General features: G+C 44.5%; 1 protein-coding gene across 1 annotated transcript; it reads right to left on the reverse strand.

The window, feature by feature from the left end:
• Positions 1-12,333: 12,333 nt before the first annotated feature.
• LOC109783540 (protein S-acyltransferase 11) lies at positions 12,334-16,345 on the reverse strand. The gene is made up of 5 exons (XM_020342137.3): positions 16,067-16,345; positions 14,849-15,083; positions 14,414-14,712; positions 13,804-14,294; positions 12,334-13,027 (listed from the first exon to the last, which is right to left on the reverse strand). Exons 1-4 carry the CDS (start codon positions 16,100-16,102, stop codon positions 13,806-13,808), a joined length of 1,059 nt encoding a protein of 352 aa, XP_020197726.1. The 5' UTR covers positions 16,103-16,345; the 3' UTR covers positions 12,334-13,027; positions 13,804-13,805.
• Positions 16,346-18,490: the final 2,145 nt, after the last annotated feature.

The raw sequence follows: 18,490 nt of genomic DNA on the forward strand, positions 1-18,490 counted from the left end.
GGAGTACGTGGTACCATGCCATTGCCATTGGCATGCATGTCGCGCTGCTGCAGAATGACTGTTTACTGAATGATTATGACGTCGTGCTGCCTCAGCTTCATGCATGCCACAGGAGGAAAGAATGTGCAGTCTGCTCTGCTATGCTGTCAGATCAGCTTAAGGTAGGAGTATTGAAGGTTGCCGCAGTGAATCAACCTTGCGTTTATTCATTCGGAGTAAAGCACGAGTGCGTGTAGCATTGTATTGTACTACGTACGTATACCACGACAGACGGACGAACACAAAATAAATAAATAAGCTCAAAGGAAGAATACGAAAAGTTGGGTGGCTCGCCGCTCCGAGACCTGGCGGCAACAGCACGGGCCGTAACAGTAGCAGATGAGCAGCCAGCAGCCTGCACCCAACAAAAGCAGGGTCGGCTTTCGCCAGGTTATTATTGCTCATTCAGGCGTAACAGAGCAGAGCCCAAAAGACGAGTCAAGTGCAGTGCAGAGAAACACAGCAAGGGAGGGAGGGAGGGGTTAAAGGTCGCATGATGATGGTACTACCAGGGCGGATTCAGGCCGCAGGGGTACTACTGCTACTGACAGACAGGAAAGTGGATTTCTGTTGGATCTGAGAGAGTGATGCACCCACCGTGCTGGCATTATTGATTATTCTCCTCCTCCGGGGGATCGGATCAGAAGATCAGTAGCGCCGATCATGTGCGTGTTGTGAAGGAAATGAACCTCTTCGCGCTGTAAAGACGATCGAGCGGGCGGGCAGAGCAGTGTACTGGTAGTGTAGTGTCGTTTCCTGAGTTGGTTTCCCTGACCCATATGCAGAGACTGCGTCAACTCCAACGCGGCGACCCATTTCATTCGCGCGCATCCGTTTAGATTGCGGTGGATAGAAAAGTCGACCCAACGCGCCGACTCAAACAGAGGTGCGTGTCCGCTTTTCGTCTGCCTGCCGACCCAATTTTTAAGCCTCATTTGCGTCGGCGCGGACAAGAGACATACGCGCACAGCGCCTGCCCACTGCTCCCCCAGGCCTGCTAGTCGGTGGCACATTTGCCATCCTCTCCCATGCCCCATATCGACAGCAAACCCTCGCCCGCCTCCGCCGCATCGCCGCCGCCGCCCATTGGCCGGTGCCTCTGGCAGCAGCCGGTGCCGACACACCTCCCCCAAGGGCCACCGAAGCTTCCCATCCCCACCTCCAGACGATGTCGCCTCGCCGCCCCGGCCAGCTCCTTCGTCCTGACGCCGGCACGCTCGTCGGACGTCTCCAGGCCAACCACCTGGTCCGAGGGAGGCGCGCTTCTCTTCGCCGGCCAGCTCCCTCGACGACGTCCGCAAGCTGTTTGGCAGTTTGCCAAGGTACAAAATGGACTCCGCCGACGAGTTCTTTTTCCACAATTTCCTTTGCGACTCTGACGATTCTTCGTCCGATGATGAGGAGGAGATCTTGTCTGCCGTGTTGGTCCATCACCACCTTAATAGCCAGCGGCCGGTGTTCCGTGGCTCGATCCCGAGACACCTTCCGGCGTTGAATCGCAACCGAGAGAGCATCCATTTCTTTCTTTGGAAGGACTACTTTGACACAACCAACCCGCTGTTCAGACATCAGAAATTCTGATGGCGTTTCCGTATGGCTAGGCATGTTTTCAACCACATTAGAGACGGAGTGGTCGGATACGTCGAGTGCAAAGAGGACGCCCTTAGAAAGATTGGCTTCTCATCTTATCAGAAATGCACTGCAGCCATCCGGATGCTTGCATATGGAGTGCCCTGTGATCTCATTGATGAGTACGTCCGTATGAGCGAGTCCACATGCCTAGACTCCATGTACAAGTTCTGCAAGGCTGTGATTGTTGTGTTCGGCCCCGAGTACTTGAGAGAGCCGACTCCTCAAGATATAGCCCACTTGTTGGCGATGAATGCCAACAGGGGCTTCCCAGGGATGCTTGGCAGTATAGACTGCATGTACTGGGAGTGGAAGAACTGCCCTTCTGCTTGACAAGGGTAGTATAAGGGCCATGTCAAGGCTTGCACTGTCATACTTGAGGCCGTGGCCTCACAAGATCTCTGGATATGACACTCTTTCAACGTGCTTCAACGCTCGCCGGTGTTTGCAAGGCTTGCCGAAGGCAACAGCCCGCCGGTGAATGTTACCATCAACGGCCAGAACTACGACAAAGGATACTACCTAGGTGACGGTATCTATCATCAGTGGACCACTATTGTGAAGACAATCCCCAACCATGTCGGAGAGAAGAGGAAAAGATTTGCCCAACAGCAAGAGGGTGCTAGGAAGGATGTCGAGCGTGCCTTTGGTGTTTTGCAATCTCAATGGGGCATCGTTCGGTATCCTGCTAGGACTTGGAGCACCAAGAAGCTGTGGGAGGTGATGACTGCTTGTGTGATCATGCACAATATGATCGTAGAAGATGAGCGCCCGAAACGTATCTACGATTAAGGGTTTCAGTTTCAGGGTGAAAATATTGTGCCTGGGCATGGAGGAGCGCCAACGTTTGAACAGTTCACCCTATTTTATCATGAAATGTGTGATTGGGAAACTCACATGCAGCTGCAAAATGATTTGGTTGAGCATATGTGGGCTCATGTTGGCAACCAATAGATGTATCTTCTTTTCACATGTATTTGAGACAATTTAATTTTTATTCGGTTTGTAAAACTATGCTTAATTTAGTTGGTTTTGTAACTATGCTTTATTTGGTTCTGAAACTATGCTATGTTTGATATGTTTGCTTGTGAAATAATGCAAAATGTGTACATATTTGTTAAAAAAAGGACGGCCAGCCGGCCATGTCGACAAATATGAGTCGACGCATTGGACGCACTGCCGATCCAAATCAAAAAAAGAACGAACGCCGAGCGGACGACCGACCCAGTCAGGTAAAAAACGGACAAAAACGTCGTCCGTTTGTGCGCGTTGGAGTTGCTCTGACCATCGCAGCCAGAGGGAGACAGGGTGCTTACTATATTCGCACCCCGCAGGCCGGCCGGTCACCGCCGTCCGCCGGTGCCGGAGAAGGGTGCAAGCGAGCTGACACATGGCAGCAACATGCCTAGCCGCACATATCTCTTTTGTTTTGCATTTACTACTTGTTGACTTGACTTTGCAAGGTGGTGAACTGGTCTTGGTTCAATTTACAATGCTAGGGTTCTCTGCACATCGTGCCTGCAACCAAAGCAAAAATTCCATCAGGAACAAGATGGGTAATATTACTAATCAATTCGTGTGCGTACCAAGTCGTAACGACGCAGCAGCTTCTCGGGCCGGGTTAAAATTAAAATTACGGAACGATGAGAGAGTATAATCAGGGCATGTCCATGGATCGATCTCCAAGCATGCATGTGCCCATGTGACGGCGGAATATTATCATAGTAGTACGTAGGTTAATCCACGGGAGAGAGACGGATCACGGACGGAGAGATGTGTGTCACGTAGCTAGCACGTACTACATGGTTGCTCCGATCTCGAAGATGATTGGATGGGATGCATATGCCTCCCTGGCTTCCGGGGACAAGACAACGGAGCAGGCACGCGCATGCGACGCGAGCGAGGAGAGGACAAACCGATAGGAGCCATATGCACATCGGTTGGTAGCTTGCGATCGAAGCTACCAAGCATGTGATGGAAGGAGCTAGCCCAGATCCACCCCTCCACCGCTCCATTATTTTCCAGCCTCGTAATTCGTAGACATAACATGAAGGGTATCTATATTATTTTTTTTGAAACGAGGCAAAAGATTTAACATTTTCATTGATTAAGAGAGAAGTTTTAAAGGTTTAAGGCCCATGGCCGAATTACAATAATCACTCCCGCGGCATTACATTACTCAAGTGCTCCGCCCCCGCAATGCTCCAAAGCGAGGTTTCCTCTTTAATCCTAGCGACGATGACACCCACTGGAACGGCCTCGTTACAGAAGATCCGTGCATTCCTCTCCTTCCACAATTCCCAAGAGATGAGAAGCATCAAGGAAGCAAGTGGCCTTCGCGACTGGGTCTTCCTGTTAGCATTGTGGCTCCACCACTCTTTGACGGAAGTCGCGTCACTCCAATCAGAAGGATGCACATCCTGGAGACCAAGCCAATCTTTGACCATGCGCCAAACTCTAATAGTGTATCGGCATTGGAATAGAAGGTGGGCCGCCGACTCCTGAACTTGTTTGCATAGTGGACAAAGATTGCAGTTTGGCCACCCACGACATTGAAGCGTGTCCGCCGTCCAGTTGATTGTCAGCCATGTGAAGAACTTACATTTAGGAGGAGCCCAAATCTTCCAAACCGTCGGGATCATGGTTGTGTCAGTATGGCCCAAGAATTGCACCCTGTAGGCCGACATCGCTGAGTAGAGACCGTCAGTAGTGAACTTCCACGTTATGCTGTCGGGTGTGTCAACGTCGAGGTTGACGTGGGAGACCCTCTCCCAAAGGGTGACAAACTCTACGAGGTGTTCGACGGTGATGCCTTGAAAAATTTCCACCTGGGAAGTCCAGAAGTTCTCATGTAGAGCCATTCGGACCGAGCAATTCTTCTTCTTCGACAAGTCAAAGATTTTAGGATCCAGGTCTTTAGGTCTAATCCCATCAAGCCAAGGAGACTCCTAGAACTTGCCACGCATGCCATCCCCAATTTGGACCTTGGTAGCCGCAACAAAGATATTTCTGTCATTGTCATCGCATGGGGTTCCCAAGCCAACCCATGGCTTGTCTAGGTGAAGCCACTCGGCCCACAACCAACAAAGGTGAGGAGCAATGGCAAACTTGTCGAGATTTAGGATTCCAAGGCCTCCATGCAGCTTGGACTTGCACACTTGCTCCCAATTTATCTTGCATTTTCCACCTATGACCTTATCACAACCTGCCCAAAGGAAAGCACGTCCGAGGGCATCAATCTTCTTTTTGACCTCGACCGGTAAATGTAACACTGTCATGTAGTAGATAGCAATCGCCGTGAGGACCGACTTGACCAAGACCGCACGACCCGCCGAGGCAATATGCCTTCCCACCCAAGGAGTGAGCTGACTCGCCACCTTGTCCTCGAGGGGTTGGTAATGGATTCTCTTCAGCCTCTTGACGGACAAAGGCAACCCAAGGTATTTCAACGGAAAGGAGGAACGCTTGACCGGGAAGGGTTGGAGGATGTCTGAAAGATCAACATTTTCGCAACGTATTGGGGCGACACAACTTTTTGAACAATTTGTGACAAGACCGGTGACATCACCAAAGTGCTTGAGAGTGTCGACGAAAAATTGGACGTCCTCCATAATGGGCGCAAGAAAAACAGCGGCGTCACCTGTGTAGAGCGAAGCACGAATAGGCATAGCATTTCTGCCGAGCGGGTGAAGATCTCTTGGCAAGGATGTGGTGCAGCGGGTCGGTAGTGAGCACGAATAACAGGGGGGATAGAGGGCCCCCCTGCCTCAACCCGCGACCAAGCTTGATGGGATCGCCGGGCACGCTATTGAGCAGAACGCGTGACGAAGCCGAGGATAGCAGTGTTGATACCCAACCACGAAAGCGGGGCGGGGAACCAAGGTGTCGAAGCAGCTCGAGGAAGAAGTCCCACCGAACCGAGTCGAAGGCCTTCTTGATATCAAGCTTGAAGAGCAACACCAGGATTTTTCTACAGTGGAAGCGTCTTGCGAGATTTCACGCATACATGAAATTGTCGTGGATGCATGGTCTTTTAATGAATGCACTTTGGGCGTGCGAGACGAGTTGATTCATGTGTGGGGCAAGCCGGTTGGACATCATCTTAGCAATTAGTTTAGCAACAACATGTATAAGACTGATGGGACGGAAGTCGGCGATGTCCTCGGCACCATCCTTTTTCGGAATGAGGGCAACGCCGGCAGAGTTCAACCAATGGAAGTGAGTAGCATGGAGATCAGAGAAATGCTTGATGGCAAGCATAATGTCCGGCTTGATAGTGTCCCAACGTGCCTTGAAAAAGGAACCCGTGAATCCATCAGGGCCCGGTGCCTTGTCGCTTGGCATGGAGAACACGGCTCTCTTAGCTTCCTCCTCAGTGAAGGCCTCGACCAATTCATAAAGGTCGCAATTAGGCGTGGGGATAATCCCCCAATTGATGTGAATGTTACGTTAAGGGCCTTTTTTGCGATGTTCTTGAAGTGGCAGTGGACAATGTTTTCCTTGTGCTCGTGCTCGATGACCCAACCATTGTTGTGCTTGAGGCGATGAATGCAATTTTTCCTTCTTCTATGGTTGACACACAAATGGAAGTAACGTGTGTTGGCATCTCCATCTTTGAGGTTGGTGCTTCTTGAGTTTTGACGCTTCCTGGTCTTCTCCAAGGCGGCCAAGCTGGTAATATTTCTCTTAAGCCTTTTGCCGATGTCAGTTTCTTCCGGACTAAGAGCTCTTTCATCTTGCGCCAATTCAAGGTGGAGGATGACTTCGAGGGCCATGTGGACTTGGACCATTGAGTTTGCAAAGAGGGTCTTGCTCCAAGCACGCAAATTTTGACTTGTCTTCTTGAGCTTGTGGAAGAACCTTTTTGGAAGCCCGGCATTTTGATCCAGTAGTTTTCGAAGCGGAAGGACTTGGGTCTCTTGGGTCCCTCGTCGTTAGCAAGTAAAAGGGGACAGTGGTCTGAAAGCAATGATGAGAGGGCATGAAGGATGTGAGTAATTCAACGTCCCAATCCTCATTGCAGAAGAAACTGTCAAGTTTGCTCAAAGTCGGGTCATTTTGCTCATTACTCCACGTGAATCTTCTATTTTGAAGGTGAACCTCCTTGAGCTCACAATCGTTCAAGGTGTTTTGAAAGCGAACAAGACGGCTCCGGTCCACATTCGCGTGATTCTTGTCTCTAGCCCGATATATTTGATTGAAGTCTCCGTTAACCAGCCATTTGGTTAACGAAGTTGGTTTTTGCAAGATGAGCTCCTGGAAGAAAGAATCCTTATACGTGCTACGAAAGGGTATCTACATTCTTTGACTGAAAGAGTAAATTGTTCTTAAAAAGGCATAAAGAGTAAATTCAAAATGAAATAGTGTTCAGCCCCAAACCTAGGCCTCATACAAAGGACACAACCATCCTAAGATTCCGGCCCATCTCCTTTTTTGGAAATATGAAAGACTTCATTCCTCATATAATGGAAAGATCGATGGAGTGAAAAACAAAGTCAGGGATGGCAGATTCCCAGAACATAGAAGTATTTTCTCTAAAAGAATTTTGTGAGCCCATATATTGTAATGAGGGACAGAAAGTACTCGGTCCAGGGCGCGGCTCTTCTGCAGGGGGGCAGGTTTTGGGACGGCCAAGTGACCACGGCGCGTCTGCCGACGTCAAGTTGCTTTGTGTGTGTGTGTGTGTGTGTGTGTGTGTGTGTGTGTGTGTGTGTGTGTGTGTTCTTCCATTCTCTATTCACATGTTTGTTTTCCTTTTTTATCTTTTTAATTATATAATTCTAAATATGTATTAAAACACTTCACATAAAATTTAAAATGGTAATCTTTCATTTGAAAAATGTTAAAAGTCTATAGAAAAATGCGTTTGATGTATATGAAAATTATAATGTGCATCGAAAAAGTAGAAACTGTTAATCGTGTGTACGAAAAATGTTAATCATGTGTACAAAAAATGGTTACATTGTAAAGAAAATGTTAATGTAATTCGAAAAATGACTCTGTACATTAAAAGAAAATGTACATTGCATATAAAGGAAGTCAAAAGTTTCAAAAATGTGTTCAAGACATTTAAAAAAATGTCTGTACAATGTTAGCCTTGAAAAATGTTCATCTTGCATTTGAGAAAATGTTAAACATGTATGGGAAAATGTCTCTCTCGTATACAGAAAATTTTAAAATGTGAATGTAAAAACTAAAAATATGTTAATCATGTATACGGAAAATGTTAATCATATGTACGGAAAATGTGACAAATATAAATGTCGCACATTTCTGCGAGGTTTTACAAAATTCTACAAATGTAAATAAAATGTTTGTTTAATCTACTAAAAATGTTTCATACATTCCAAAAATGAACGACAAGTCTAAAAATCTTCACAAGTTTCACAAATGTGTTCGTGACATTTTCAAAAAATGTGCTTACAATGTACTCAAAATGTTTTCATAGTGCAAAAAAAAAACATTGAAAACATGTGACATGTATTTGAAAACAGTAGTTAACACGTATTTGCAAAAAAATCAAAACATGTTTCTGTAAAAAAAAGTTAAACATATATTTGAAAACTGTTAAATGGTATAAAACAAACGTTTTAACCTGTATGAAAAAAGTATACATGCATTGAGAAAACAAAACCTTTAAAAACCGACCAAAAACAAGAATAAGGTGAAGAAACCAAAGAAAACCTAGAAAAACAAGAAAGCCTGATTATAATGAAGGAAACAGACAAAACAAAAATACATTGTATAAACAAAAGAAAAGCGAAGCATACAAAGAAGAAGAAAAGGAAAACGGAAAATCGGTGAAAAGAAATACTAAAGAAAAACAAAAGAAAATAAAGGAGCGAGGAAACTCTATTGCGATCGCTACGAGGGAGAACTAAGCGAACCAACATGCGCAACACCGCGCTACAAAGTGGATCGGCCCTCTAGTCTCTGTCATACGCGATTGCTGGTAGGTGTGCTCATGGTGTGAAGGCATCTGCCGCAGTGAGTGTTATGGCGTAGTGGAGGTATCCTCTACCTTTAAGGTACCCTAGCTACGCTTCTTCCATATTTTGTATTAGAGGAGGGGTAGGGGTGGGAACTATACCCCCCCCCCCCCCCCCCCCCACCACCACCACCACCCCCCAACACACACTTTTTGTAAGTTCATTGAGGCCATGACCTACCTCTCGCATGTGGAATGTATATCAACAAGTTTATACATGATGCACTCACTATGATTTTCTGGTTTGCACCAACTGCTCCCGAAAACGGGTGCCCTATCACGAGGTGACTAGACGACGCCACTACGGTCCTCGTATGCTTCTCTCCTTGCCATTGCCGGTCAGCCAGTGGCGACGGGGTTTCTAGGTCGTCTCCCACTTCTCTCCTGCCCTTCCTCCATCACCAGCGCGACTCCCGGTCCCGGAGCCCGACAACAGGTGGCTGCAGCGCGGGTTAACATTTGAGAAAGCGTAGGCTTTGGTACACCCCCTTATGTTGTCATCCATTTCTGTATCGTGATTCATGCAAGCACTTTTGTCTTTCTTGTTTTTTTTCAAATAAAACAACATATGAACTTCAAACTTTGCAAGACAACAAAACATTCTAACTAGAATGTGGGAAAAAACTTTCAGAATTTTTCGTGAATCATATATACTAAAAGTGGTGGCGACAATACATGAGTGATGTCGATGGTGGTGCCACTCGAGCTCCGGGGTGAAATCCTAGGTCTACCCCAAGGTGGTTATACCTGGCAATGGGCGATCATTTTATGTCGTTACCTTGTTGAAGGCATTGCTCGGATATGCTCAAACTGCTTGGGTGAAAATCTAGATTCTTGCCTTGTATGGTTGGACCCGGTGACGGCGGCACTTGAGCGTCGATGCTTTCCTGAAGACATTGCTATTGAAGAAACCTTTTCGTCCGTATGGTGTCATGAGATAGTTAGTGCAGATATGCTCATTATTCAGTTTGTCAAACGCAGAACTTATCGCTTTGGGGTGTTCCTTTTTTTCTCAGCTACACATAGCTTTATTTTTTGTGTGTGCATGCGTGCGTTGGTGTTGCTTGTGTGCATGCTAGCTATGCAGAGGCCGGGTGTGTACTCATTGTGTTTGTATCATCTTAATGCTTCATTTTGAGCCAATAACATCCATCCTTTATCAAAAAATGCATTTCTGGTTTTAATCCTATACGTGGATGTGTCAGTGAACTTAACAACATCTATGGGCATAATCAGCTCGAGCTTCTATCCAGATTTCCCTAATGCATAAAGGCTAATGAAGTGGTACAAAACTGAAGGAAGTGTGGGGGTAGGATTGATGTCCAAAAACTATTGTGCGGATCTAGGAAGAAGACTTCGGGCCGAAAGTTGGATTACCGTTGAAGGTACAGTTTCACACATCATGACTGATTTTCATTTCTTATCTAAGTTGCACAATGACGGTTAATGGTAAGCACTCCGACAAAAAAGGTTAGAAATAGTGCTGATGGGATGTGACATTACCGCAATACGTGAGTAGAAATTTCAAAATTGTCAGCATAGGTACTTTCTGTTGTGTAACAACCTGTGCAACGAGTGGCTTGGTGTTGCCGAGAATGTATATCCTGTGCACCGATCCAATTTGTGCACCCAATGCATCAGTAGATTCTGGACCCTTAGATGAAAAAGTAATGGATAGGATTTTGGACAAAAGTTGTACTATACCTTTTTGCAAGACAACCTTCAGTTTGTACAAACTAACCCGCACTACACAGCACACACTCCCATAAAAAATCTGAACGTATTTTCTTTTTGCCCAAATACAAAATGGTTCATATATTTTGAATGGGATGTTCGATTTAAGATCCATTCTGAATGTAATTTTTGTCTCGACGAGATCTTTGAAATAAGATCAGTGTTGAATGTGCTTCCAAATTAAATTATTTTTTGCTTCTTTGAAGCTTGATGACCAGGAATTTGATGTACTAGAAGGATGTGTACGCAGAACACACCTATGAGAAAGATGCAGATATTCCTCGCCGACAAACTACAAAACGCGTAAATGTTCCAGTCAAGTTTCGAGTTAAATTTCAAAGCAAAAAAAATATTAATTTTCACAAATGTACTCAATATTGAATTTGATTTAAAGATCTCATCGAGTAAAAAAAAAGGTTGTCAAAATGGTTTTGAAATCAGACATTTAGTTTAAAATATATGACCCCTTTTTGTTTGAAGCAAAAAAGTAAACACATGGATTTATTTTGATCGGCTCGTGTGTTGTGGAGTACGGGTTAATTTGTACAAACTGTAAGGTTGTCTGTGCGAAAAAGGTATAGTCCAACTTTTGAGCAGAGTCTGGTCCATTAATTTTTCATCTAAAGGTCCTGGATCTACCGGTGCATTGGGTGCATAGATTGGATCGGTGCACAGGATACATTCTGGTGACGATGCTATGCACAACTAGTTCGGGCATGGACTCAGTGGCACAATCAATATGAGTCTCAGGAACTTGAGTATTCTCGCAACGTCAAGCTTGATAGAAACAACCTCACTGAGAGCAGACACTGATTGATAGAAACAACCTCACACTCATTGATAGAAACAACTGCACTAGGGCCATTTTATACCTCCTCTCATGTTTAGGGTATAGAGTAGGGACCAAATAACACAACTTCCATTAAGGATTAATTAAACACCAAAACAACATTGGTGAAAATCTAACAAAAATGGAAATCAAATAATAGTTGCTAATTCAAAAGCTTATATTTGATTTCTATTAGATTTAGTCATTTTTAGAAACTATTTATGCATTTCTTTATTGAAAAGAGTTTCTCTCTTTTTAGATGCTCCATCTGTCTTGATTGTCATAATTCAAAAGCTTAATACTCCCTCCATTTTTATATACAAGGCCACAAACTTAAATTACAGGTAACAAAACAAAATTTAATGCATACTTTACAAGCCATCTTTTCTTTTCGTTTACTCGGATCATTAATACGCAAGAAGCGTGCAAGGAAACTGAGTGGAGGAAGTAGCTAGTGTTATTATGACTGCATGCGTGCAAGTATTAAATAGGTTGCTAGTACGAGGAAATATCATTAATTCTTTCCTCGATTAGTGTTGGTGGCCTTGTATTCATGCAAACGTATATTCCATAGTGGCCTTGTATACAAAAATGAAGGGAGTACTTGATTTCAATTAGATTTAGTCGTTTTATCTGGCAACCATTTATTTGTGCATTTCTTCTAACAAGGTTCCGCAACAATGCAGGGGGCATTATCAGTTAAGAAACATGGGGTCGCCGAGGGAGTGAAGAGATGGAGTAGCTCAGTGACGGTAGAAACAATTGGGGGGCTCGTGGGATCGGGGCGGACAAGCAGAGCAGCGTCCGAGCCGGTGTCCTGTTCTTGCTAAAAATGACTACACGTTTTTTTTTCTCTCGAAATCACCCCCATTTATTTAAGACTTAAACATTTTGACATCAATGCAAATAATAGCAGGAGTGGTTAAAAACCAAATAATTCTCCTTCAAGTGATTTACCGCTACCACACAATCATTTCGTCACCCGAATTCGATGAAGATTCAAGTCCGCGGTCAATGCAAGGGCCTCGGAACACGCGAAACCGGCTGAAAAATATACTGCCGGAGCCTGTATGGAGCTGACAGCAAACATGTATCGACTGACAAGAAGAGATAAGTTGGCGACCATGATGCACAGCATACGTTAATATCACAGGATGCGCATCAGTTCAACAAGGCTGGATACAGGATTACAGCACAGGTAAATCCTGTTGTATGGAGTTGACGACCATGGTTACCAAGGCTACTTCAGTATGATTAATATAAATGGTTTAAAGAAAAACAAGTGTTGGGTTTCTTTTCCTATACATGTCAGTATACTTTGACAGCCAAGAGATGTGGCCCAAGCATTCCGCGCCTTCACAGCATCATTCAGAGTCACTGTAAATCATAATTAATCTTCACTTCTTCACCATGGTTTCTACTGGAGCACCCAACCGTAAAAGATGTGATCTCGGAGCAAAGACTCCACCACTATCAGAATTCCAGATACTGCAATTCACCAGAGCAGCAAGATCATCTGTAGGAAATGAACAGATAGGACCACATGGTATTTCAGCATCTGCTGAAACTGTTCGAGTAAAGCAACCCCGGTGAAACATCCACCTGAAGACAGCCATTTTACTACTACTGAATCCAAAAGAAAATCTTTGTAACAAAGCCACCCTTATAGATTAGGAATTATCATGTACGTCACTGCTATTTTACATCACCAGCTTCAGTTGTACAGACTAGTTGGCTATTGGGCAGCAGAAATGCAGAATCAAACATCCTTCCCTCAATTGGTGAAATGTACATATTAGCAATGGAGCCTGCATGTAAACAAAACCTCTGTTTCAGTCTACGATTCGAAGGATCAGAAAATACCATGATTGCTTTGCGTTTACAGAATACGGAAACTGAGGAACCATTAGTATTATGGCCAGATGCCTTACAGGCTACTAACTAGCTCCATCTTCCATTCTGTGTGCGGTGGTCAGCTAAAGTTACTATTAAAAAAATAACCATTTTATCCATTATATAGCTCACTAACTCACACAATGAAACCTTCAAACATATTCCCTTGGTCTAATCAATTTACCAAATTCTGCCAAACAGGTTTGTAAAATCAGCAAAGATCTGTCATTTGCAAGGGACCCATTAATTACATAATCTAGATGAGAATTCATAGTTATCAATATACAGTCCTGAAGGCTGGCAAAACAGCCTATAGTGCATACTGGTGTCTCCACCACCAATCTTGAAAGAACACGTTGAATAGTATTTATAACATAAACCAACCACCGGCAAGTAGTGGTCAATTAATCATTTACTTTATTGTCACAGACTAGTCTACTTAGTTAGAATATGTAAAGGTGCAACTGGCAAAGAGGCCTTTGAAGCCCATAATGTATAATACCGAATCTGTGCATTTGATAAGGCCAAGTGGAAAGAAAATTGACAGTGGAGTGTACTGTATATCAACTTAACAAAAGTGGGACAACTGAAAGGAAATTTATCTTGTCCATACAAGAGCGGGTCTGCATATGAAAGGATGAAACAACGACACCAGGTAAGTAAACATTGCTTGAAGAAATGAGATGCATACCTCTAAAGAAGTTTTGAGCCTGAATTGTTCTGCGACTTGCCAGTGTTGGTGTAGCCCAACAATAGTCTAGAAAGAGGGTAGGGGCACCCAAAAAATCGAACAAGATTTCGCAATCCTCTCTCTCCATGAATATCAGTTGGTGAGCTTATATGGCTAAGATATGTATTTCCTTCATATATTAAGCTAAGTTGCTGGCACAGCAACACAGCTATACCCGCATTAACTGATAGACTGGCAAATGCAAGATATACCAGAATTATACCCCTTGCTGATAAGAAGAATGCAGAACTGGCCACGCTAGTAATGATCTCCATCAGTACTTTCGTAGAACCCATTTGACCATATGATGATACATTTGGAAACTCTAGAGGGGGCCATATACAATAACTTGCATAAATGGTCATAATAGCAGCATAACTGCAGCTCGTGACCACAGAGATGAGAAAAATGACAAAAGCTTGGTGATTTGAAGCTCCCACACAGTTCCCAATCTGCAGATGAACACAACAAAAAGGCAAATAAAACAAGACAAAACTAATTAGCAACAATTCACGATACAACAGAGTGCAAAATATATCAACATCATTCTGGTCAAATTTATCCAACTTACAAATGGGCAATGATGATCCATGTCCACCACACATGTTTTACAAGATCGGCAGTGATGTGCTCTTGGGGGTTTAGGTTTACTACAATATGTACAGAAAGTATAGTTCTCAAGATCATTTTTTCCAACCATGGGATAGCTTCCCCAACGTATGCCTGGTGGTGCACCAGCAGACTTGAAAGAGGCCAAACAATAACTTGCAATTGTAAATATAGATAAGAGAGCTGTGACTGTGCAGTGAAAGATGCCACAGAAGATGCTGATTGAGAAAACAACTGGATACACCGCCCAGACCCCGCCACCTATGAAACGGCGAAAAGGAAACAAAATCAAACAGCAGTCCTATGGAACACTTCAAACATATTAGAACCATAACTTACATGAATAAACAGATAAGTCCTCATTTCAGAAAATGACAGTGAGATATTTAGAACTTACAAATAACGAAGAGCACGAAGAGGACGAGCACAATCACAAAGAACCCATCCCGGAAACGCCTCCAGTGAGAAAAGCATACACTGTCAGGTTTTCTTGAAGTTTGGTTGCCTTGGGTGACTGCTCCACACCAACCACACTTATAGACAGGTGAATAACTTGAAAAAACAAGCCGAAGACCGCAGCCCCAGCAAGTGGCTTCATGATCTTCTGGTATGGACGTGACACATTGTTCTACCTAAACGGAAGGAGGATGGTGATTAGAGCATTGCTGCAGGATAGATTAGCAAATTAAAGTATTTCCGTTGTGTCATTATTTGTGTTGCTAACCGCAGATCGTAGGCCTGGAGAGTTAGTCATTTAATCCACAGACCATATAAATATCACTCTTTACAGAGTAACTTTGACCGAAGTCAGAAACAATTATTGGTGGCCTTGGTAACACAGGAGTGCAGTAATCCATACGCACAATAATTTGAGTTTTAAGAAATTTAGTTTATATTGGTGAGCTATAAAATAAAGCATTGGATTTTACATGTTTAAAATAGGTTTCCACTAATGGGCCTTGGCAAGAGACTAGTGCACAATCCAAGTAACATAAACTGAAAACACCGCCCTAATCTACCGAGGCTGATGTCATAGGAGCAATTTTGAGATGAATTTCTGCATACTTTACTGTTACTCCCTTTGTAGCAACCTGCTGCATATCTGAAGAAGTATATATATACTAGTAAGTAAGTTAGCCTAATAAAGGTAAATATGCCGAAAATTTCCTGTCTACATTGAGTTTGCAGTAAGTATCTTGCAGTGGTGACCTTGGTTACATACAGCCTAGTGCGATCTCGAGCCAAATTGACAACACCAAAGCCCGATTCTGCGAGAGCAAGAGCAAGAGCAATCTTGGTAGCCAAACCGTGAGCCTAATAGTAGCAGGGAAAGAATTACAGCAGCACTGTTTGTTTCATCACATCAGTTGCATAGAGCAGAGGGGTTGTGCTGCTCTGCTCATTGCTCGTGAGTTGTGTTCATCCCTACCATGTCAGTAAACGGAGCAGAAGGGGGCCGGGAGATGGGATGGGGGACGGTCCAACCGCGTACACGGCGACGGGGGATAGGGTGCGGAAGCTCGAAGCCGCTGGCGGCACCTAGCGATTCGCGCGCGAGCGTGTTTGGGGAGAGAGGGGAGGGAAGAAGAAGGGGGGAGGAGGGCGGGCGGCGAACCTCGAGGAGCGGCTCCTGCTGCGGCTGCTCCCCCATCGCCGGAGCAGATCCGCCGGGGGCGGGGTCTGGGAGCGATGAGAGATCGGAGGCGGCTGGGGCTGGGAACTCGGCTGAAGCTTGCGCGAGCGGAAGGGGCGAGGAAGAGGAGGAGCAACCGAGGCGCGAATCTCCGTCGCCAGCGGAGCGGACGGACCTGGTGGTGGTGGAGTAGTTCCGCCACGACTTGGCGACGAAGGATTCGAGGAAAGCGAGGCGGCGAGAAAAAAGTTAAAATATTACACGCCGCGTGACCAAAGGTGGACGACGACAAGTCGGCCGGTCTAGGTGGTGCGGCGCGAACCGGTCCGGCCGGTTTGGTCGTATGACTAGGAAAGAAATTCGGCTGGTTTTCAGTCTGAAAAGTTAGCTTCATCCATGCTTCCAACAGCTGGACGCCCCAGACCCGCCCTAAACTCCCGGTCAAACCAGCACCTCTTGTATTCTGCCCAAATATGAGATGGATATGAGGCGCTCGGGCGCGTCCGCCGACCTCGCTGCAGGACGTGAATGTTTCCCTCGTCGACCATGACTATGAATCTTCTATGCGATAAACATATAAGATTCATACTGATGGTCTATCCTCTTGAGAAAGGTTGCAATGATGTCAAAAGCTTACCGCTTCTGGATGATCTGGCTATTTAAGCTGACTAACTAGCTTGTCACGCGGGCGAGGTGGGACTAATATGGATGTGAAAATCTTAAGTATGATCAATTTTCGGTGTGTTTTGACGGCCCCGCCGGCCCAAGACAGACATGATGATCATCTATTTTGAAAATAGGTATGTGATTGCAAATGGTACATTTTAAAGCCTGCCGGGTCACTGTCCGCTTGCGCGTCCGCAGACGTTTGAGGACCCAAATTTACGGGTTCCTGCCGTAGATGCTCTGACACACAACAACCCAAGTGTATAATACAATGACAATAATGTAACATATGGCGAGAAAAAAGTTAAAATATTACACGCCGCGTGACCAAAGGTGGACGACGACAAGTCGGCCGGTCTAGGTGGTGCGGCGCGAACCGGTCCGGCCGGTTTGGTCGTATGACTAGGAAAGAAATTCGGTTGGTTTCAGTCTGAAAAGTTAGCTTCATCCATGCTTCCAACAGCTGGACGCCCCAAACCGGTCAAACCAGCACCTCTTGTATTCTGCCCAAATATGAGGTGGATACGAGGCGCTCGGGCGCGTCCGCCGACCTCGCTGCAGGTCGTAGCGGTCCCACCTGCAGCCACGGAAGCTCATTTCTCTCTCATCGCCGCACCTAAATTTTAGTTCCACGTAGCCGCGCGAGGCGGATGCGACAGGCTTAAATAGCCGCGCCGGCGGATGACGGCAAACTTCTCTGTTGTTGCATAGATCAATCAATTCTAATCCGCAAAAAAAAAATATAGATCAATCAATTCTCGTTGTGCGAAAGAGATAACTTGACACTAGATTGCATTTTCATTAACCGATGATTCTTCATCGAGTGTCAAGTCCGTCTCGTTAGTATATGCTGATACCCTTACTATAGTGACAATATATTTTTATTTTCTTCATCCAGTTATATCGACACATTATGATTAAAAAAAAATACTGACGTGAATGTTTCCCTCGTCGACCATGATTATGAATCTTCTATGCGATAAACATATAAGATTCATACTGATGGTCTATCCTCTTGAGAAAGGTTGCAATGATGTCAAAAGCTTACCGCTTCTGGATGATCTGGCTATTTAAGCTGACTAACTAGCTTGTCACGCGGCGAGGTGGAACTAATACGGATGTGAAAATCTTAAGTATGATCAATTTTCAGTGTGTTTTGACAGCCCCGCCGGCCCAAGACAGACATGATGATCATCTATTTTGAAAATAGGTATGTGATTGCAAATGGTAAATTTTAAAGCCTGCCGGGTCACTGTCCGCTTGCGCGTCCGCAGACGTTTGAGGACCCAAATTTGCGGGTTCCTGCTGTAGATGCTCTGACACACAACCCAAGTGTATAATACAATGACAATAATGTAACATATGGCAAAATAACAAACAGATACTGGGAAATACCCTTTGGTTCCTAAGTGTTTATACATCTCATATGAGAAAAGAAATTAATAATTTAAAAAGGTCAACAAAGTTTGAATTTTTTTAACAATAAACCTGATTTTTTTAACTCACATTAACCTGACTTTCTTTTGCACTAGTATATAAATTTTCACAAATAGAAAACCAGCGTTGACTTCAAGGCAAAAAAATAACAAAAAATGTTTGCTAGTTATTATAGGTAACTATTCACACTATTTTGACCTTTTTTTGTCTTTTCTGAAAAGAAGTCAACAAGATTTTTTTTTCTTTTTGTGGATTTTTTTACAAGTACATTGAAAGGTAAAGTTTATTTCAAAAATATTTTTA

The sequence above is a fragment of the Aegilops tauschii genome, chromosome 2, assembly GCF_002575655.3.
Source record: "Aegilops tauschii subsp. strangulata cultivar AL8/78 chromosome 2, Aet v6.0, whole genome shotgun sequence".
In the NCBI taxonomy this organism is placed as follows: Eukaryota; Viridiplantae; Streptophyta; class Magnoliopsida; order Poales; family Poaceae; genus Aegilops; species Aegilops tauschii.